This window comes from Sciurus carolinensis, chromosome 8 (genome assembly GCF_902686445.1).
Source record: "Sciurus carolinensis chromosome 8, mSciCar1.2, whole genome shotgun sequence".
In the NCBI taxonomy this organism is placed as follows: domain Eukaryota; kingdom Metazoa; phylum Chordata; class Mammalia; order Rodentia; family Sciuridae; genus Sciurus; species Sciurus carolinensis.
The window spans coordinates 29,647,139-29,670,614 of NC_062220.1; the positions used below are offsets into that span (position 1 = coordinate 29,647,139).

Below are 23,476 nucleotides of genomic sequence, written 5' to 3' on the forward strand. Positions count from 1 at the left end.
TTTTAACATATGCACTCAGTACTATGAGTTTTCCTCTTAAAACACCTTTCACATTGTCTCAGAGATTTTGATGTTGTATCTGTTCTCATTTGTTTCTAAGAATTTCTTGATTGCTTCTCATTTTTCTGTGATCCATTCTTCATTTAAAATAGTATTGTTCAATCTCCACATGTTTATATATATTTTTTTTTTTTTATTACTTTTCTTGCCATTGATTTCTAGTTTCATTCTATCATGATCTGATAGAATGCATTGGATTGTGTCTGGGTTTTTTGTTTTTTTTTTTTTTTTTTTTTTTTTTTTTGTAGTTACTACGATTTATATTGTGACCCTAGAATGTGGTCTATTTTGGAAAGGGTTCCATGAGTTGCTGAGAAGAAAGTAAATTCAGGTGTTTTCACGTGAAATGCTGGGATGAAATATTCTGTAGATGTTTTATCAGGTCCATTTTATTTATAGTATTATTTAGGTTGAAAAATCTTTATTAATCTTGTGCTTGGATGACCTATCTATTGATGATAAAGGTGTGTTGAAATCACCCAGTATTATTGTATTGGGGTCTATGTGGAATGTTGGGGTATATATATTTACTATTGTTGTATCTTGTCAAATTGTTCCCTTATCAGTCTGTATTCTGTATTGATAGTTTGTCTTCTTTTTCTATTTGTAGTCCTTTAGTTTCCTTCTCTTGCATGATGGCTCTGGCTAGAGTTTCAAGAATTATATTGAATAGAAGTGATGAGAGGGGACATTCTTGTCCTGTTCCTGATTTTGGAGGAAATGATGTTAGTTTTTCTGCATTCTGTATGATGTTGGCTTTCAGACCCTCCTTGATTTAGAGACCATCTTGTTCTCTTCTGATTAATTTTTGCTTCAAATCTGCTTCATCAAATACAAGAACAGCTATTCCTTCTTGTTTTAAGGCTCTATTTGTCTGGAATATTTTTTTTTCAGTCCTTGTACTTTCAGCCTGTGGGTGTTTTTTCCAATGAAGTGAGTCTTACAAACAGCATATAGTTTGGACCTTGTTTTTTGATCCACTCAGCTAATCTATGTCTTTTAATTGGGGAGTTGAGACTATTTACATTCCATGTTATTATGGATATGTTTATATTTTCCTAACATTTTAGCTTATTTGCTATATTTAATTCTGTCTCAATTTTCATTTAGTTGGTGGACGTTCTAATGATCTTCATCTCTTTAGGAGTTTTGGGGTTTGTTTTGGGGCATATTCTTTGTAGTGCTTTCCTAGTAGTCATAAATTCTTTTAGTTTCTCCTTATCATGGAAAGTTTCCATTCTTTCATTGATTTTGAAAGATATCTTTGCTGAATATAGCAGTCTTGGGTGGCAGTTGTTTTCTTTTAAAGCTTGGAATATCTCATTTCAGACCCTCTTTGGTTTTAGGAGCTGTGTTGAAGAGTCAGAGGTGTGCCTTATTGATTTGCCTCTAAATGTGATCTTACATTTTTCTCTTGCAACTTTTAATAATTCCTTATTTTCTTTCCTAGGTAATTTAATTATGATATTTCTTGATGGTTCTGTTCTGATCTTGTCTGTTTGGAGTCCTATATGCTGTCTATCTCATTTCTAACATTGGGAAATTTTTCTGTTACTGTCCATTGAAAATGTTCTTAATGCCATTAGCCTGTATCTTCATGTTCTCTTCTATCACAGTGACTCTCAGTCTTGTTCTCTTGATGCAGTCCGAGAGTTCTTGTGTAGTCTGATCGTGGTCTTTTATTCTTTTTCCTTTATTGCATACTGAGTATTCAAGTTCACGTACCCTGTCTCAAGGCCCGACGTTGTTTTCTGTGCAATCTAGTCTGTTTGCGATGCTTTCCATTGAATTGTTTAATTCATTTTGTCTTTTATCTTATGAGTGCTGATTGGTTTCTTTTCATTATCTGTATTTCTTTATTGAAATTATCTTTCTTCTCATGTTTGCTTTCTTAATTCATTCCTTAGCTCTTTTAATTTTTTGAATATTTAATAATCAGCTTTTTGTAGTCTTTTTCAGGAATTTCATCTACTTCATATCTGTAGGATCATTTGTTGGGGATGGTGAATTTTGGGGAGAGATTTGTTTGCCTGTTTCCTCATGTTTTCAGAAGTCTTGGACTTGTGCATTAGTTGAGGTGGATTCCCCTTCCTCTTTGATACATGTGTCATTTTGTGTATAGTTAATTTTTTTGTTCTGGGACTTCTCTCTTTTTTTTTTTTAATTTTTTTTTTTTAGTTGTTGATGGACCTTCATTTTTATTTATTTATATGTGGTGCTGAGAATCGAACCCAGTGCCTCACACATGCTAGGTGAGTACTCTACCACTGAGCCACAGTCCCAGACCCTTTCTCTCTGTTTTTGATGTATGAGTAGATAGATATTCAGGAGTAGGATTTGAGGTCCCCCTCTGGTTGTTGGTTTGCGGGTTTTGTCTCCCAGATTTTATGTGTTGAAGTATTATTGAGGCTAGAGTAGGACTCAATTGTGTGTGGGGTGAGATTTTCTGTTACTTGGCTAAGTTGTGAGTATTGCTCAGCAGCAGGATCTCTTGTCCCTGAACTTAAAGTGTCTCACTCACTTTCCAGCCTCTTTCAGCAGAAGTAGGAAACTAGGAATAGCAATAATGTTAGCAGTAGATGTACAGCTTTAATAAAAAATGTCCAAAGTCTACTTTGGCGTCTGTTACACTAATTGCCACCTATATAGGATTGATGGTGTCGGCATTTAACATCACTGCCAACAGTAAAAACCCATTAATTTGATCAGGCATCAAACAACAGATATGTACTACATCATCCACTATATTAATAATCATAGCAATAATAATGGAGGAGAATTATATAAACTATTTAATTCTCTTAGTGGGATAACAGTTTCTTAAGGGAATATAAAGTAGGATGAGAAGAGAAAGTTTGAAACGTTTAAACAGTGAACAGAGAAGAGATAGGAGATAGGTGGCAGATGATGGCTATAAAGAAGAAGGAATTAAAAAAACTAAAAGTAATAAAAAAATGGAAGAGGAAGAGGGAATGGGAAATTTTGACTATTAGTGGAGGAAGAGAGTGAAGAAGAAGCAATAAGAGGAACAGAAACCAAGGTACTGCTCCAGGTTCTCGGAACGGAACTGGCCCGCTAGTGAGAGCCTTTCTGACCAGAACAAGCTCCGAGTCCCGGAGCCCCTGCAGCGCAGCGTACTCCGGCAACGAACCAGCGGAGAGCCGCGATCCGCAAACAGCCTCTGGGATTAGGGCAGGGCAGCCAGAGACCTCTTCAGGCGGCTCTGCCCATTCCGGCTGCAGGCTCTCTTCACGGGGCGATCCAAGATGGCGGCCTAGAGGGAGACTGCACCCCCAGTCGCTCCAGAACCCTGGAGTTAAGAAGGGGAGGCATTGAGAGACTCGGACTGAAATAGAGCCACGGGTGAGTCTGCCCACTGGGTAAAGCTCGGCCCGGGTGGCAGGCCCAGATAGAGGTGGCTTATGGGAGCCGGGCAGGGCAGCTAGAGTCATTCACAGGCAGCCCTGCGCACTCCGGTGGTGGGCCCCGCCCACACAGCCAGCTTCTCCAGGTTCTCGGAACGGAACTGGCCCGCTAGTGAGAGCCTTTCTGACCAGAACAAGCTCCGAGTCCCGGAGCCACTGCAGTGCAGCATACTCCGGCAACGAACCAGCGGAGAGCCTCGATCCGCAAGCAGCCTCTGGGATTAGGGCAGGGCAGCCAGAGACCTCTTCAGGCGGCTCTACCCACTCCGACTGCAGGCTCTCTTCACGGGGCGATCCAAGAAGGCGGCCTAGAGGGAGAGTGCACCCCTAGTCGCTCCAGAACCCAGGAGTTAAGAAGGGGAGGCATTGAGAGACTCGGACTGAAATAGAGCCATGGGTGAGTCTGCCCACTGGGTAAAGCTCGGCCCGGGTGGCAGGCCCAGATAGAGGTGGCTTATTGGAGCCAGGCAGCGCACCTAGAGTCTTCCCAAGGTAGCCTTCCACACTCCGGCAGTGGGCTCCTCCCACACGGCCAGCTGCACGGCGCAGGCCCACAGTGAGAGCATTTCCGCACAGAGCCAGTTCCAAACCGTGGAACCAGTAGGGGGCTAGGGGCAGTTTTCTTCGGATGAGCTGCTTTATCAGATTCCTCCAAGACATCAGGCTACTGAAGACTGGGAGGTGATACACTGGAAATCTACCGGGACACTATAAGCCAGTAGCGGAAAACTGCAATATCACAGGGTCCCACTGACAACTGACCAATATGAGAAAACAAGGGAAGAAAATGTCCCAAACAAACCTAGATACTACATCAATAAAACCCAATGACAGCAGAGCAGAAGAAATGTCAGAAAGGGAGTTCAGAATGTACGTAATTAAAACGATCAGGGAAGCTAATGAGGAGATGAAAGAGCAAATGCAGGCATTGAAGGAGGAGATGAAAGAGCAAATGCAGGCATTAAATGATCGCACCAATCAACAGTTAAAAGACCAAATACGGGAAGCAAGAGATCATTTCAATAAAGAGTTAGAGATACTGAAAAAAAACCAAACTGAAATCCTTGAAATGAAGGAAACAATAAACCAAGTTAAAAACTCCATAGAAAGCATAACCAATAGGATAGAACACCTGGAAGACAGAACCTCAGACATTGAAGACAAATTATTTAATCTTGAAAGCAAAGTTGGCCAAACAGAAAAGATGGTAAGAAATCATGAACAGAATCTACAAGAATTATGGGATATCATGAAAAGGCCAAATTTAAGAATTATTGGGATTGAGGAAGGCTTAGAGAAACAAACCAAAGGAATGAACAATCTATTCAATGAAATAATAACAGAAAATTTCCCAAATCTGAAGAATGAAATGGAAAACCAAGTACAAGAGGCTTATAGAACTCCAAACATACAAAATTACAACAGACCCACACCAAGGCACATTATTATGAAAATACCTAACATACAAAATAAAGACAGAATTTTAAAGGCTGCGAGAGAAAAGAATCAAATTACATTCAGAGGGAAACCAATAAGAATATCAGCAGATTTTTCAATCCAGACCCTAAAAGCTAGAAGGGCCTGGAACAACATTTACCAAGCCCTGAAAGAAAACGGATGCCAACCAAGAATCTTATACCCAGCAAAACTTACCTTCAAATTTGACGATGAAATAAGATCCTTCCATGATAAACAAAAGCTAAAGGAATTTACAAAAAGAAAGCCAGCATTACAGAACATTCTCAGCAAAATATTCCATGAGGAAGAGATGAAAAACAACGATGCAAATCAGCAACAGGAGGCGCTAGCCTAAAGGAATAGCCAAATAAAGGAGAAACCAAATCATGTCAAAAACAAATATGAGTCAATTGACTGGGAATACAAATCATATCACAATAATAACCCTGAATGTTAATGGCCTGAATTCATCAATCAAAAGACACAGACTGGCAGATTGAGTTAAAAAGAAAAATCCAACAATATGCTGCCTGCAAGAGACTCACCTCATAGAAAGAGACACCCATAGACTAAAGGTGAAAGGATGGGGAAAAACATACCATGCACACGGACACAGCAAAAAAGCTGGAGTATCCATCCTCATCTCAGATAATGTGGACTTCAAACCAAAACTAATCAGAAGGGATAAAGAAGGACATTACATGCTGCTTAAGGGAAGCATAAATCAGCAAGACATAACAATCATAAATATCTATGCCCCGAACATTGGCTCATCCACGTACGTCAAACAAATCCTTCTCAATTCCAGAAATCAAATAGACCACAACACAATAATACTAGGCGATTTTAACACACCTCTCTCACCACTGGATAAATCGTCCAAACAAAAATTGAATAAAGAAACTATAGATCTCAACAACACAATCAGCAATTTAGACTTAACGGACATATATAGAATATACCATCCAACAAAGAACGAATACACTTTCTTCTCAGCAGCACATGGATCCTTCTCTAAAATAGACCATATTTTATGCCACAAAGCTACTGTTAGCAAATACAAGAAGATAGAGATACTACCTTGTACTCTATCAGATCATAATGGATTGAAATTAGAAATAAATGACAGAATAAAAAACAGAAACTTCTCCAATACCTGGAGACTAAATAATACACTATTATATGATGAATGGATAACAGAAGACATCAGGAGGGAAATAAAAAAATTCTTAGAAGTAAACGAGAACAAAGACACATCATATCAAAATCTCTGGGACACTATGAAAGCAGTACTTAGAGGAAGATTTATTTCATGGGGTGCATTCAAAAAAAGAAGTAGAAATCAACAAATAAACGACTTAACACTACAGCTCAAAGCACTAGAAAAAGAAGAGCAGACCAATACCAAAAGTAGTAGAAGACAGGAAATAGTTAAAATCAGAGCCGAAATCAACGAAATCGAAACAAAAGAAACAATCGGAAAAATTAACAAAATAAATAGTTGGTTCTTTGAAAAAATAAATAAAATTGATAAACCCTTAGCCACACTAACAAAGAGAAAGAGGGAGAAAACTCAAATTACTAAAATTCGGAATGAACAAGGAAACATCACAACAGACACGAGTAAAATACAAAACATAATTAGAAGCTATTTCGAAAATCTATACTCCAACAAAACAGAAAACCTCGAAGACATCAACAAATTTCTAGAGACATATGAACTACCTAAACTGAACGAGGAGGACATACACAACTTAAATAAACCAATTTCAAGCAATGAAATAGAAGAGGTCATCAAAAGCCTACCAACAAAGAAAAGTCCAGGACCAGATGGGTTCTCAGCCGAGTTCTACAAAACCTTTAAAGAAGAGCTCATTCCAATACTTCTCATTGTAAAGGCCATCTATGCTAAGCCCATGGCTAATATCATTCTAAATGGTGAAAAACTGAAAGCGTTCCCCCTAAAAACTGGAACAAGGCAGGGATGCCCTCTTTCACCGCTTCTATTCAACATCGTCCTTGAGACTCTAGCCAGAGCAATCAGACAAACCAAAGAAATTAAAGGAATACGAATAGGAAAAGAAGAACTCAAACTTATCTCTGTTCGCTGATGACATGATTATATATTTAGAGGAACCTGGAAATTCCACCAGAAAACTTTTAGAACTCATAAGTGAATTCAGTAAAGTAGCAGGTTAAAAGATCAATGCTCATAAATCCAATGCATTTTTATACATAAGTGATGAATCTTCAGAAAGAGAAATTAGGAAAACTACCCCATTCACAATAGCATCAAAAAAAATAAAATACTTGGGAATCAATCTCACAAAAGAGGTGAAAGACCTCTACAATGAGAACTACAGAACACTAAAGAAAGAAATTCAAGAAAGCCTTAGAAGATGGAAAGATCTCCCGTGTTCCTGGATAGGCAGAATTAATATCGTCAAAATGGCTATACTACCTAAAGTGCTATACAGATTCAATGCAATTCCAATTAAAATCCCAATGATGTACCTTGCAGAAATAGAGCAAGCAATTATGAAATTCATCTGGAAGAATAAAAAACCTAGAATAGCTAAAGCAATCCTCAGTAGCAAGAGCGAAGCAGGGGGTATTGCAATACCAGATCTTCAACTCTACTACAAAGCAATAGTAACAAAAACGGCATGGTATTGGTACCAAAATAGACAGGTAGATCAATGGTACAGAATAGAGGACATGGACACAAACCCAAATAAATACAATTTTCTCATACTAGACAAAGGTTCCAACAATATGCAATGGAGAAAAGATAGCCTCTTCAACAAATGGTGCTGGGAAAACTGGAAAACCATATGCAATAGAATGAAATTAAACCCCTATCTCTCACCCTACACAAAACTCAACTCAAAATGGATCAAGGACCTCGGAATCAGACCAGAGACCCTGCATCTTATAGAAGAAAAAGTAGGTCCAAATCTTCAACTTGTTGGCTCAGGATCAGATTTCCTTAACAGGACTCCCATAGCACAAGAAATAAAAGCAAGAATCAACAACTGGGATAGATTCAAACTTAAAAGCTTTCTCTCAGCAAAGGAAACTATCAGAAATGTGAAGAGAGAGCCTACAGAGTGGGAGAATATCTTTGCCAACCATACCTCAGATAGAGTGCTAATTTCCAGAATCTATAAAGAACTCAAAAAACTCTACACGAAGAATACAAATAATCCAATCAACAAATGGGCTAAGGAAATGAACAGACAGACACTTCACAGAAGAAGATGTACAAGCAATCAACAGATATATGAAAAAATGTTCAACATCCCTAGTAATAAGGGAAATGCAAATCAAAACTACCCTAAGATTTCATCTCACCCCAATTAGAATGGCGATTATCAAGAATACAAGCAACAATAGGTGTTGGCGAGGATGTGGTGAAAAAGGAACACTCATACATTGCTGGTGGGGTTGCAAATTAGTGCAGCCACTCTGGAAAGCAGTGTGGAGATTCCTCAGAAAGCTTGGAATGGAAACACCATTTGACCCAGCTATCCCACTCCTTGGCCTATACCCAAAGGACTTAAAATCAGCATACTACAGAGATACAGCCACATCAATGTTCATTGCTGCTCAATTCACCATAGCCAGATTGTGGAACCAACCTAGATGCCCTTCAGTTGATGAATGGATAAAGAAACTGTGGCATATTTATACAATGGAATATTACTCCACAATGAAGAATGATAAAATTATGGCATTTGTAGGCAAATGGTCGAAATTGGAGAATATCATGCTAAGTGAGTTAAGCCAATCTCAAAAAACTAAAGGACGAATGATCTCGCTGATAAGCGGATGAGGACATATAATGGGGGGTGGGAGGGGCTAGCATTAGGTTTAGGGTTAGGTTTAGAGTTAGGCTAAGGAGAGCGGCAAGAATGAAGGAAAGAAGGACTGTGTAGAGGGAAAAGAGGGGTGGGAGGGGTGGGGGGAGGGGAAAAATAAACATCATTACCCTATGTAAATGTAAAAAAATAAAAAAATTAAAAAAAAAAAAAGAAACCAAGTTACTAACAAACAAATATAAGCAAAACAACTCAAACCCACATAGTAGTTATACCCCATCTAAGTCAAACCAAAGCTAAATAATAAACTGGTGATGATGAAAGCAACTAAAATAAAAGTAAAATTATATGAATGTATATGTTTTTTTGAAACCTGTTGCACAGTGAGAGCACATCCTATATACAGTCTCACAGAGTGGAAAAAAGAAAAAAATATTAAAATATAATGAAGTGATTTTTGAAAAAGCTAAACAATTTTTAAGTTAAAAAAGTTTAAAAGCGGTATACTGGAATAAATGAGAGGAAAAAGGGGTTAAAAACTCTTAATGAGAAATAAAGGACTTATTTCCACTGAAGTCAAAATTATTGTCAGGGATGGATTTTCATCCTTTGTATTTATTTTTGGGCTCTGTAATCTTTGGTCAAGGGCTGTGGATTGTTAAATTCAACAATGTTGTGTTCTTCACCTAACTGCCAGCCCTTGTGACTAGGAGCCAAAGCTGGTTCCAATAACTCTCAGCTTCCTCATCTCCCGGTGTAGGGTGGGATAGACTGCAGAATGCTGACAAATTGTATATTCTTGTCATGGAGGCGATGCAGAGTTCTAAATTGGAAGTTTCAGTAACTGGTATTTGGTCGGAACTTCTGTCAGTGAGTATCTGAGATTAGACCCACACCCCTGTTGATGGGGAGATGCCGATCTCTGGTGGACATCTGGGGCGCCAGCAACAAAGGGAACTCTCTCTCTCCTTGGTATCCAGAGCCTGTATGCCCTAGGCACAGTTTTCTTTGTCCCTATTTCAGTTAAACTGGCCCAGGTTCCTTGGGGCTTATAATAGGCAGTTGGTACCTTCCTTTTGTGAGTTTCCCATCTCCTGCCTCTGCCTGGGCAGCAACACTTGTAAATGGTTCCCATGCAGGTGACCTGGGTTTCCCCCAAATTACCCACCTGTGGACCTAGAGATTTTGGTTACTTTTCACTCAACAGCTTTTCCCACAGACTCCATTGACATCAGCCTCCCTCTTTTCCCACAGGTCCCCCACCCATACTTCTTGAAAGCCAGGTATTTTGTTTTGTTTTGTTTTGTTTTGTTTTGTTGTTCTGCTGGGCTGTCCTTTGTCTATACCTGCTCTCCCCCTTCCTGCAGCAGCTGTGGCTGCTACCAGCCAGATTGGCATGTCTAAAGTATTATTTCTTAGGTTAAAAGTTTCCAACTTTCTGTGTCTCCATGACTTCTTCTACTGTCCAGTATTGAATTTCAGTGAGTTCCCTTAGTTACCCTCCTTGCTGTGGGGGGCAGTCTTCCTGCTTTTTTTATCTGGTGCTGAGGAACTGCTGGAAAGTGTGTCCTTCCTCTAATCTACCTTCCATCAATGCTTATAATTCTTATAAGTGACTGGAAAGTTATCTACCAGTACTTGTAATACTAATTTGAAATAACAGTTACTTTTGAGTATTAGGCTCCCATCAAGACAAAGTTGTTTTGTTGTGTTTTGTTTTGTTTTGTTGGTAAGCTCAGTCTTGTCTTCTTTTAGCTTTGATGAAACAGTTTTCATTTTCAATTACTTTTGTTTCATGCTTTCCACTTATTTCTTTTTTTAAATGTCAAAAATACCATTGTCATTTAATTCTGATATTTGTGGTGACTTAGAGTTTTCTCATAATGGTTTGTTTCTCAGTGATTTATGGAGGCTTTTTTTTTGTGTGTTCGTATGTATAGATCTGACTAACAGTATACCATATGTCCTCTCCTCTCCTGTTTTAATTCTTCCACATTTTTATCTTGGGATATAGCATTTTTGTAGTTTCCTTTTTATGTAGATATAAAGCACACTATAAAAATCAAAAGTTAGTATATATTTTCTTCAAAAAAAATAAAAAATTAAAAAAGTTTGCCGTTACTTTGCAAGGTAATAGAAATGCTGAACTTTCTCTACATTCAGATTGGATGCAGCTGATAATTTACTCATAAATCAAGGCTTTCTTTTCTGAGTGATGAATTAGTGTCTCTTTGAGTTGGTATTAGCCAAATCCCAAATTATCCCAATAAATGTACTTACTGCAGGTTCGAAAGAAATTTAATTCATGGTTCTTGGTAAAATCATGAGAAATAATTATTTAATGTCTTTTGTAATAAATAGTATGGATCCTTTTCCTCTTAAGTAACAGAAAAGCCTGTCATACTAGTTCTAAATATTTTTGCCATTTGAAATGTAAGTGTAACTGATTGAATGAAATTTTGTATCTGCTTAAAGAGTTTGATATACACTCTTATTCAGGGAATGGCCATTTTATCTACTTACGTGTGTGTGCGAGCGTGTGTGTGTGTGTGTGTGTGTGTGTGTGTGTGTGTGTGTTTGCCATTTCCTCCCTTTTTTGCCCTTTGATGGAAAATATGTTAGAAAACCACTCTGCTTCTAGAAAGTTTGAAGTCTCCTTGCTTTGGGTCCAGTTAGATGGAAAATTGGGTGACTCTTAGCTGTATCTTCTAGACCTCTAGTGTATCTTAAGTGTAAATCATAGGAGTGTCCCACTGTGATGGTCTGAATGTAGGGTAACTCTCCTGCTTCCTGTTATGTATATTAATGTGTATTTGAAAGTTTTTATGCCAGGAAAACAATACCGATGTGAGTTTGGTTCTTTCCATACATTTCATTCAATATTTATATTTTTATTTGATTGTAGATATCTATAGCATGTTCCCATGATTGTCCCAAATGAAATCAGAAGATATTGTTTTATTCCCTGTAAAGTGAGGTTTTTTTCCTTTCATTGCATTACTGAGCATCTAAGGTTATTGATATTTATAATTAAGTTAGGTATTTATAATTGAATTTGGTAGAATAGGAAGATTCCTTCATACCACGTTATACTTTGTATCAGTAAATACAAATGACTATTATGGATTCTAACGTTTCTGTACTCATAAAAATAATTTTTCAAACCAGTCTTTAAATTAATGGGAAAAGATGAAGTACATTTTTATATTTATTGGTGTATGTCGATGCTATATCATGTCTCCAGAAATGTAGTAAAAATAAAATCTAACACTTCAAGGTGTTATTCACATTCTCCAGTATAGTCTGATGTCACTGTACTTTTATATTTGTTTTATTATATCTTAACATTGTCATTTAAGTAGAAGAATGTAAAAATCATTACTATCAGAATAATGGTCACTTTTAATGATTGACTTTAGTCTCGTTTTACAGTTAATAGGAACTCAGTTAATTTGTTAATCACTTTTTGTCTCCTAAGTATGTAATTAACATTTTGATTGAGCAACTAGTCTCCCTTTGTTTCATTGCTAGAACTGCTAGAATTTCTTTAGGCAATGTAGGACATTATATCATAAAATACTAGTACATGTAAATTAGACAACAAAGGATTACATTTTAAAGGAAAAGCATCATATTTGGAATTTAGATCAGATTAATATTAATAAATTCTAATAGATAAACTATAAACATTAAATTAATTTAAAAAACTAAAAGTAATTGATTGTTTAAAAAGGTAAGTTATTTGTTAATTTTTATTAAAATGTAAAAGAGTGCTTATTAAGTGAACTTTATGTTTATATTTCTGTTATTATAGAAAGTAGAAAAATGTTTATTATCTTACCTTCATAACTGGTATTGATTCCTAAACACTAAATTCTGGTGTTTTCACTGATATTTTTCAAGAAACAACAGGAGAGTGATCTTGTTTTTATGTTTTTTTATTTCAGCACCACCACCTCCACCACCATCAAGGGGAGGACCACCACCTCCTCCTCCCCCTCCACATAGCTCAGGCCCTCCTCCTCCTCCTGCCAGGGGAAGAGGTGCTCCTCCCCCACCACCTTCAAGAGCTCCCACTGCTGCACCTCCACCACCACCTCCTTCCAGGCCGGGTGTGGTCGTCCCTCCACCACCACCAAACAGGGTGTATCCTCCTCCACCTCCAGCCCTTCCCTCTTCAGCACCTTCTGGGCCTCCACCACCACCTCCACCTCTATCAGTGGTAGGATCAGCGGCACCACCCCCACCACCTCCACCTCCACCTCCACCAGGGCCACCACCTCCCCCTGGCCTCCCTTCTGATGGGGACCATCAAGTTCCAACTCCTGCAGGAAGCAAAGCAGCCCTTTTAGATCAAATCAGAGAGGGTGCTCAGCTAAAAAAAGTGGAACAGAACAGTCGACCAGTGTCCTGCTCTGGAAGGGATGCGCTTTTAGACCAGATACGACAGGGTATTCAACTGAAATCTGTAAGTAATCTGCCCTTTCATCTTAAGTCATTGATCACAATAGAATTTTAAAGTAATTTATAAGATTTCTTTAAAAATTTCATTAGTCTTTTTTCTCTTGCTCTAATTTATAATTTTTAACCCTATAAATTTTTAAATATCTTTACATACAATGAAATGCACAAATTTTTAAATAAAAAATTCCTATAGCTGTATAACCTATACTTCTACATCAAAATGTAGAACATTCCACATCCCAGAAAGTTCTTATGCCTCTTCCCAATTAGTTCCTACCAAAACATTCACTGGTATGATTACCTATTCTGAAACTTAAAGTGGAGTTTTATAGTATGTTTACAATTCATTGTTCTATACTTGATTTTTAAATAAAAAGGTACTTTTTTAAAGAGTCATTATTAAAGTGTGGGAAATTTACCAATTGCAGTTACCTTGGTAAATCCAAACTAGTAACTTTATGAAAATTAAATCATAGTCTAATGATTCCATGTTTTAGAGTAGTAAAACCACACCAAAAAAAAAAAAAAAAAAAAAAAAATTGAAAGAGTAGTAGTAGAATTTCTGACAGTGAAGACCAATAACTTTTGGACAAGATGATCATCTTATCCTTTAGATCATTTAATGCTCTAAAAGTTCACAAACTTTTCTATAACAAACCAGATTGTAAGTATTTAGACTTATGGGCCATATGGTCTTTTGTTACAAGTGCCGAAATCTGCTGTTGTACCATAAAAGCTTCCATAGGTAGTATATAAATAAATGAATATACTTGATATGGTATAAAGGTTTATTTTTATACACTGATGACAGTGTTGCACTCCTACCTAGTGTTCTCTGCCTTACATTACCTAATCACTTAAAGGTAGTCCTGGCTGCTATTATATCCTTTGAGAGCCTCATACAGAAATACCAAACCCTCAAACTCAGATTTTCTGTTTGTGGACCGCTATACTACTAATATTTTATATTTAGCCTCTGAACTTAAGTACTTATGAATGAGTCTATATCTTATGGGTAACTACATGGAATATTTTTTAGAGAACACAGTGGTGTTTATCCCAGAAAGAAAAGTAGTTAGTGGAAGAATTACCAAAAAAAAAAAAAAAGAAAAAGAAAAAAAAGAAAAAATTTGTCTTCATAAAATAAGAGTTTTTTCTTTGGAAAAATGTTTTTTTTACTATTTGGAAAAATATTTTTCTTTGGAAAATGATTTAAAATTTCAAATAAATAAAAATATATGATTAAAAACTTGTGATTATTTTAGTTTATCTATGCTGTTTTATCTTTTCACCAATATTATACCAATGGGTAATGGAAGTTCAGAGATAGAAATAACAAAATTAATATGTAAAAACTTATTTATCTTATTTTAGTACTTAGATAAGTATGTCATAAATTGTAAATTTTTTCCACTAAATATTTTTCCCCTTTTTTAATATGAATGTTGGAAATAGGGATAATTTTGCATGAACTGGCTTGTGAATAAATGAGTTTTTAATAAAAGTCTTACGTGTTTCTTTTATTTCCTGAATATAGTTTAAAGGAAATAGAAGTAATTTATACTAGTAATAGTTATTTGCCATGTGAAACAGGTACAGTTTGAAAGCTTCTTAGCTGATCTCCTGTGCTATGAGTAGGGAGGTTCATTTTGAAATATACCATATTAACTCTAATTATATAGTGTGAGTTATAAATATGACATGCAAAGGTATAAAGGTGAATTAAGTCGCTCTTAGATATCTTCAGTGTGGTTTCCTCCAAACAACTTTAGGAATCTAAATATTGCCCAGGTTTATAAAATAATATCTTTTAATAATAGTGTTGAAGTTTTATGATCTCAGACTTGTGTGCTGGAAGTGCAGAAATTACCCAGCCATGTGGATAATTATTGTTCAGTAAAGAATTTGATTTGCATCTAAATATAGCCATTTGGTGGGGCAGGACATTGATGGCTTATACATTACAAAGGAAAGGCAATAGTTCCTGCATAATTCTTTGAAGGCTGCAGTTTCTTTCTTCTTAATTTAGCTAATCCTGCCCGGACTTGAAAATTTCTTGTATGCTTTTTAATTTTCTCAAGATAAAGAGTTGCTACTAAGAAAGTAAGATATTCTGAAGACAGATTCTTTGCTAAGGATTTACAGTTGAGTCTTACCAATTTTGTATTCCAAGGTGTCTGATGGCCAAGAGTCTGCACCACCAACACCTGCACCCACTTCAGGAATTGTGGGTGCATTGATGGAAGTAATGCAGAAAAGGAGCAAAGCCATTCATTCTTCAGGTATCTTGCATATGTTTGTGTGTTTGTGTGTGTGAGAGAGAGAGTAAAAATTTGATCGTTCGAAATTCTGCAATTTTAGTTTTTATGACTGTCTTTGTTAGCTTTTCTCTGCTAATGAATAATTAACTGATATGGATTCTAGGCTATAATTAAATAAAATGTCGCCCCTGTGATTAGTCTATCTGAAACTTTATGGATGCTAGCATGCCACAGCCATAGCTGTAAAGTGTAAAAACAGCTTTGGACAAGTGGTAATTTTATTTCCTGTACTGAGAAATACTAATAGAATCTGATTATCAAGCAACCTCTAGACAAGGCTTGGGATTTCTAGATCTCATTCCTGTTATATTTTGATGACATAAGAAAGTTTTTCTGATCTCACAGCATTGGAAAATTAGGAATGTTCTACAGGTTCTGGAGTTTGTTAAAGAATACTTTTTTGACACATGCCTATAATCTCAGTTACTTTAGAGACTGAGGCAGGGGGACTGAGAGTTTGAGGCCAGCCTGGGCAGTCAAGGGAGACGCTATCTCTAAATAAAAAATAAAAAGAGCCAGGGACGTAGCTGAGTAGTAGAGCACCCCTAGGTTCAATCCCCGATAAGTACCACCCCCAAAAAAGCATACTTTGTCGTTTTATTTTTCTTATTTGTTACATGGAGAGAATTCACTTAGAAATGATTGATGGTGAGAATTAAATAAAATAATATGTAACCAGCAGATTACCTCTAGCACATAGTAGGTGCTCAGTAAATCTTCCTTTCCTTTTCTTTTTTTCTCTATAAGGATATGCATATCTTAAGATCCTTGAGCAACATTTGTTTTCCTTCAATGAGAATATTTATTATATAAATTACAAAGATAAAATAGACTAACTTATTTCATCAATATTTGTTGAGGAGTAATATTAAAATTATAACAAGACAATAAAATCCCCTGCCTTCATTAAATAAACTTTCTAGTGAGAGAGACCAAGAAATACATAAAACAAATTAGAAAATATATAGCAGAAAATGGAGCGGGAGTTACAGGCTGTGGGAGGGAGGTTCATTTTGGAATAGAATGATAGACCCAACTGAGGTGACATTTGTGAAAAACCTGGAAAGAATTGAAGGAGTAAAACATGCTTTATTAAAAAAAAAAAAAAAAAGGAAAAATATGAGATGGAAAGAACAGCAAGAGCTGAGGTCGATACTGGGGGAACGAGAAAGAAGTAAAGAATGAAATAGGTTACCGTTAGTAATGCTTTAAAGACCATTGGCTTTTATTTTGAATGTAATGGGAAACTGTCAGAGGAGTGGCAGTGATCCAAGCAAGAAACGATGGAGGTTTGACCCTGAGTTATTGTACTAATCAGAAATGGTTAGTTGTACTTTGAATGTGGAGATCACTGGACTTGCTGATAGATCAGAAGTGAGGTTTTTAGGAAAGAGAATAGTGAAGGATGACTCCAGGTTTTTTGACCTAAACAGCTTGAAAGGTGGAATTTCCTTAACAAAGAAGCAAGTTTGAGGAAAGATTAGGAATTTGGGTTTTCTACACTTTGTATCTGAAATACTTAGTAAAAATTCAAATTTAAATGTTGATTTGGTTATAAGTCTAGAATTTATGGACAAGGTCTTGTGAACATAAATTTGCCTGTCAATAGACTGTACATAGATACATGTTATTGAAGTTTATGGAACTGGTCGAGATTAGCAAAGTGAATGTGGAGAAGAAAAGATCTAGTTGGGCATGGTGGTACAGGCCTGTATCCCAGCAACATGGGAGACTGAGTCAGCAGGATCACAAGTTTGAGACCAGCTTCAAAAATTTAGTGACGCCCTAAGCAAATTAGTGAGACCCTGTCTTAAAAATTTTTAAATGAAGGAAAAAAAAGGTCTGGGGATGTGGCTTAGTGGTAAAGTGCCTCTGAGTTCAATTCCCCACTGTACCCCCTGCCCAGGCCAAAAGAAAAGAAAAGAAAAAGTCTAATAAGGTCTGAGAAAGAACGTAGTATTTAGAAGCTAGGTGAAACAAATGTTTGAAGGAAGACAGGATTAATCATCTGGGTCAAATGTCCAATAGGCCAAATATTAGCCGATCTGTTCTTTCAAGAAAAAGCAATTAATGTTGACAATATTATAAAAAGAACTAAGAATTCTTAAAATTGTAACTGTTCAGCTTAAACTTAGTTGACTAACCACTATGCAATTCAGGCCAAATAGAAAAAGAAAATATAAAAATTAACCTCATATATGGAAGATGCTCAGGAAGTATTTTGATAACTGCCAGTGTCAAAAAGATAAATTAAAGGTCCACATCTCATCAGATGGGCCAAATGGTAGGTTGCTATATAATAGGTGATCATGAGAAAGCATTTTTTTTTTCTTTTGATATCTGTGGGTTTTGTTAAATACTTCCCTATAGTTATTTTTTTAATCATTTATATTAGTCATGTAAGTTGTAATGAACTTAAAACATTGTACATATAATGAATATATAACATACTTTGTGTATTCGGACCCATGTCTTTTCACTATTATTTCTATGCTAGTACTTGAAGATAGAATTACTAGCTGTTTCCTCCTTTTCCCCAAAGAGGACCAATTAGCTGATAAATTTCTATCTTTGGTCATTCTGTCAATGCCAACATAGTTGGGTATACTTGTTGCTTTTATCCAGGTGAAGTTTTGAAGCTTGTATAGCAAAAACTTTGGATAGCAAATTATTTCCATTACTAGAAAAGTAAACAGAAGTTGTGACATGAAGTTAGTTGAAATCCTTTGCAAATACATTCTATAACAATTTAGAGCTGACTTTTAGACTTAAATAAATTATCGTCATCATTAAAGATATAACTTAGTTTGGAGCCAAGAAAAGGTATCTTTGCTTCTTTCTGGCTTCTGTTAATTTCCAAGTTCTAATACTAGCTTAAGTATTTCTTTATAGGACCTTTTAAAAAATCTATTTTATGGGGGACGTGGAATAAAAGAAAAAGAGATCTATACATCTAGCCCACATATATGTCACATACTCCTAGTTCTTAGTGTCTATTATTATCAAGTGAAAGTGTTCAGGTACTGTCTTTGCCAACTTGGCCTTTATGGGTTGTATGGGATATAACTTGAAAGGTTAGTTATTATGGCAAGTTGATAAAAATGTAGAAATGTGCTTTTAGAAATTGACAACATCTAGATACTTATTCATTCAACAAGTTCAGTTGAGGGGCTTCTGGGCAGCACTGTTCTGGTGTTGAGGGTACAGTGATGAATAAGACAGGCAAAGTCCCGGCTTTCATGCAGCTTGTATTCTAGTGTGAAGGCCATGAATCTATAAACAGTGTAAGAATGTCAGGCAGTAGTGTTTTAGGAAAGTGAGACAGGAAAGACAGTTACTGATTGTGGAGGAGTGTTACACTTTATGTTGGATAGTCAGAAATACCCTCTAAGAAGTTGGGGTTTAAGTGGGTCCTCAAAAGTAAGAAGACTCAGACAGAAGAGCTACTTCAAAAGCTCTAAAGCAAGGATAAGGTTGGCATGTTTAAGGGACAGAAAGGAAGCATCTTACTAGAAATAGTGAATCAAAGGAGCATAATGAGAAAGGCTTGGAGAACTGTGAGAGATGATGACTGGGAAATCATGTAGGGTCTTTTAGAATGAGGTCACATCAGATTTTATTCAGAGCACTGCTTGGCCACAGGAGGCCTTTAGAAGGGTAGCAACATGATATTTTTAAAGTTTAGAATGTAAATAGTATCACTATGTTTGCTCTGCAAATGGACTTTATAGAGTTGCAACAATCTTAGCAAGATACTATGATGGTGTGGGGAGTAGCCCTGGAAGTGGTGGGAAGGAGTAGAATTGATTGATGGTGAAAAAAAAAGGAATCATTAAGAATTTCTGGGTTCTTGGCCCAATTACCTAAGAGAATTGGTGCCATTAATTGAGATGAAACTGACTGGAGTGGAGATGGAGAAGCAGGTTAGGGAGAGAGAAAAAATTTCACAAGTATTGAGTTTGAGAATCCACAGACTCAAAGTTGAATTCTTGATATGCAGTTGAATTTTTGATATGCAAGTCTTAAATTCAAAAAGACCAACCCAAATGTAATATTACATTTTCAGAAACACACTGGATAGGCTGGGGATGGGGAGAACTGAATGGTGAGACTCTTACCTCACATGAATGAGATCCTACGTTCTGTTACCAGTACAGGGAGAGAGGGAAAAATCACTCAGGTTGAAATTTGTTCCATAGATATTAAGGGACAGAACCCAAATCTTGGAACATCTGTTCTAATCTTTGGTTTAACCATCACACTCTTTAGATATATTTCATTAAATTTTTAACTCTATCTTCTTAACTAGATTTCTCCAGAAATTAAATGGATTATGTTTCAGAGGTTAAATAATTTAAGAATTATGTAACGTGTATGTTTTCATTGTCTTGATGATTTTCCTCTAGATGAAGATGAAGATGAAGATGATGAAGAAGATTTTGAGGATGATGATGAATGGGAAGACTGATCTATATATTATATATATATTTTTAAGGTGAAATACTAAACACTACTTTCTGTCTATGGATTCTGTAAAATTATCATGTAAATGTTCTACCAATTTGCTGTATATTTTTGTTGCCTTTTTTGCTTTTTTTTTTAATTAATCTGTGCAATACCTCATTTAATCTGTAAAGGTTTGTCATAATCCTCTACAAAGCTACTCCCTGTTACTGTGTACAAGTTTACACCAGGATGCTCACTTGATTTGTGAATATATTTCATTCCATCAACAAGGGAGTTTAAATACTATATGTGAGACTGACAAAAACCTTAATGTAATTTAGTTATAATGCCAGAAGGAAAACACTATTTTCATACCCTACTTTTTCTGTACCTAAATTTTCTTATTAAAATCTATTATAGCACTACATTCTTTTTTAAGTGATGTAAACCTTAGTTTCTTTAGCCCCTTCATTTTGAGTACAATGCTACATATGAATGTTGAAGTTAATACCTTGCACAGTTCTCTAGACATCACTACACTGACACCATTTTTCAAGTTTTAGCAATATGCTCTGTATGACATCTCTACAGAGATACCAGTAGGGGAAATCGGTAATGCCTGTTACAGCAATATTGCTGTTACTGGCACAGTGGTGGTGTTTGCAGGCTGGAACCACAAGGAACCCTTCCTTACATACCTGTACTTGACTGCACTTAATGTTTATGCTGTAGCAAATGTGACAGACTTTTTGACAAAACTCTAAAAAATATTTTTGGTATTATTCTCAAAAGGTATTTAAGTTTGAGTTTGGAGACTTTGGGGCTAGTTTCATTCTTCATGAACAATTCTGGTCATTCTATTTTTCATTTGTATAGATTAAGGTTTTTAAAAGTACCAACCATAAAAATCAAATTAATTGGCAAAGGTATGTACTGTAATGCTGAACCTAACATACTGTATATTTTTCTTTTGGTAATTTCTCAAGGTTTTCATCAAATATCAGGTGAAAGGTTACATTTTCTTAAAAGATCGGTGGTCCCAATGTCAATTTTCTTGAAACACATAACTGATTCTGATTTGATAGATTTTTTTAAAAAATAAAACCTTACAACCTGCACATTTGTTTATGCATACTAAATGGTGTGTTAAAATTAGGGTGTCCTTGCCTCTTTACAATACACTAATCCACCTGAAGGTGGTCATTTCATATTTACAGTGCTAACTATCATACCTACCTACTCTGAATTTTAGGTAGAAAATTATCTGATTTAAATACATTTTTCTCACATTGAGTCATAAGCAGAATGTAGTTCCAAATGTATTTCATTACTATAGTCACGATACCCAACTAAAAATTATGCTATTTAGAATTGTTTCGACCAAAATTAGTATTGGCATGATCTTGACAGGCTGGACCTGCAAGATGTGGCTTGAATTTTAACAAGTTTATCACATAATCTCTAGTGATCATGCATCTAGCTATCATAAAAAATAATTTAAGAGGTTTAGTTGATGAAAGCAGTAAATGGTGCGGTAAAATAGTTAAGTTATTCAAAGAATGTTACCTTCCTTGCAAGAGTAATTTAAGCACATGGGAAAGATTCTAGATTTTTGTTTCTTGTAAAAACAGTGCCCTTTGCTGCTAGAAACCTTTTTCTGCTTACTATCATTTTTATTGTGGCTTTAGCTCAGTGAGTCAGGCATGGATGAGGTTGGACAGCTACTAACAAATAAAATCAGAAAATTGTGCAAATGTTAACCAGGACATTATAATTATTTTAAATAATTAACATTAAATCTGGTGCAGTGCTCAGCCTGTATTCCCAGTGACTTGGGAGGCTGAGGCAGGAGGATCACAAGTTTGAGGCCAACCACGGCAACTTTAGCAAGACCCTGTCTCAAAAATAGAAAAATCTGGGATGTAGCTTGGTGGTAAAGCACTGCTGGGTTCAGTCCTCCAGTTCTGAAAAAATAAATAACATTAAACATTTCTTTTTTATGACATTATTAAAAATATTTTAAGTGTCCTAGAAATGGAAGGTAATGCCAGTGTAAGATGTCTCTTAACTTTTGACCAAGGAATTCAGGATTTTCCAGCTAACTTTGGTATGACAGGTATTTATTAGGAGTCTCTTAGGGGAAGGAGGGTATCAGTTCTCGGAGCTGGAAACACAACACATAAGATGAGTATATAATTTGCCAAAGGTAATTAAGTTTATTCTTTTTTCTTAAAGAAAAAAAGGCCTTTTGTTGTGATTGCACAAAGTCTAAATTTCACTTGGTTTAAACACAACAGCTGTGGAGTTCAGTCCAGGCATGAAAACTACATCTTCTTTACTGAGTAAGATAGAAGTTTGCATGTTTCAGTCCTCCACCATCCTGTACTGTGGGCAGCACTATACCTGTGCATTGTCTGAAAGCCTCTCGTATATACTCCAGCTAAATGATTGTCTGGTAGCCTTCGCATTTAACAAACTAGCATGAGGCTTTTTATATCTAAATGCTAAGTGATAGACAATTTCAGCTAGCCACATATTGTATGTATGAGATTCATAAAAATTTTCAATCATTCATTTCCATTTATCAACTGAAATTTTGTTTAGTATGTGAATTTTTTTTTTTTTTTTTGAAATGTATAGTGAATAGGATGTTGCACTGGTGGCAATTCATCATGGAGCATAATAAAATTAATTTGGCCCAAATAGTGTAAAATGGTGTGCTTTTATTTGTTTATTAAGAGACTAAAATAAGTAACAAATCCTTAAACTGTAGAGAATTACAAAAATGTACAGCAGCAAATGATGATGGTTGAAGTTTTCAGCAGACTGCATGCCTGAGACTTGGAGTATGCCATTAAATAAACATGGTGAGCAAGAGACTATTACACCATGTTCTGTTGGGAAACATGACAGCTGCTCAGCAGCTCCTCTGGAAGCCAGTGAGTGCTGTGGAACACAGAGCATTCACATCACAAGGTCACACTGTTTGGAACTCTTGTGCATACCAAAAAATGTTAAAAGTTTTCTAAATTAGAATGATATTGGAGTTTACTGGTAGTTTCAGTAAATGCCAAATACAGCAGTTCATGTGAACCATAAATAGTTTTCAGTAAACAGTATCAAAGACGGTACTCATTTTTAAAACAGGAAATTCAGTTTTTGATAAATAGAATTTTCTGTGCCACTGACCCTGGCACAAGTGGGTGTCTGAAGATTAAACTGAGTTATGGAATCCAGAGTGTAGGTTGCTACAGAATGCCTTTTGAGAGCGTCAGCCAAAGTTAACAAATATTTCAAGAATAGTATGTTCTTTTAAAAAGTGGTTTCTATTATACAAATGTGAGCCCTTAATGTATTAAACAAATTTAAAAGAATTTTTAAAGAGGAAAGTGCCTCAGAATTGTCCTATCACATCATATTTATCTAACCAACAGATTCTGAAATGACTGCTTTAAGAATGGAGCTCCTCAAGGACTAGTAC

General features: G+C 36.1%; 1 protein-coding gene across 1 annotated transcript in view; it reads left to right on the forward strand.

The window, feature by feature from the left end:
* Positions 1 to 21,118, forward strand: part of Wasl (WASP like actin nucleation promoting factor) — a 79,901-nt gene extending 58,783 nt beyond the window's left edge. The window contains exons 9-11 of the mRNA XM_047561565.1: positions 12,712 to 13,232; positions 15,402 to 15,510; positions 19,956 to 21,118. Coding sequence (XP_047417521.1) covers positions 12,712 to 13,232; positions 15,402 to 15,510; positions 19,956 to 20,017 — 692 coding nt within the window. The 3' untranslated portion in view covers positions 20,018 to 21,118. The remainder of the gene's footprint in view (positions 1 to 12,711; positions 13,233 to 15,401; positions 15,511 to 19,955) is intronic.
* Positions 21,119 to 23,476: the final 2,358 nt, after the last annotated feature.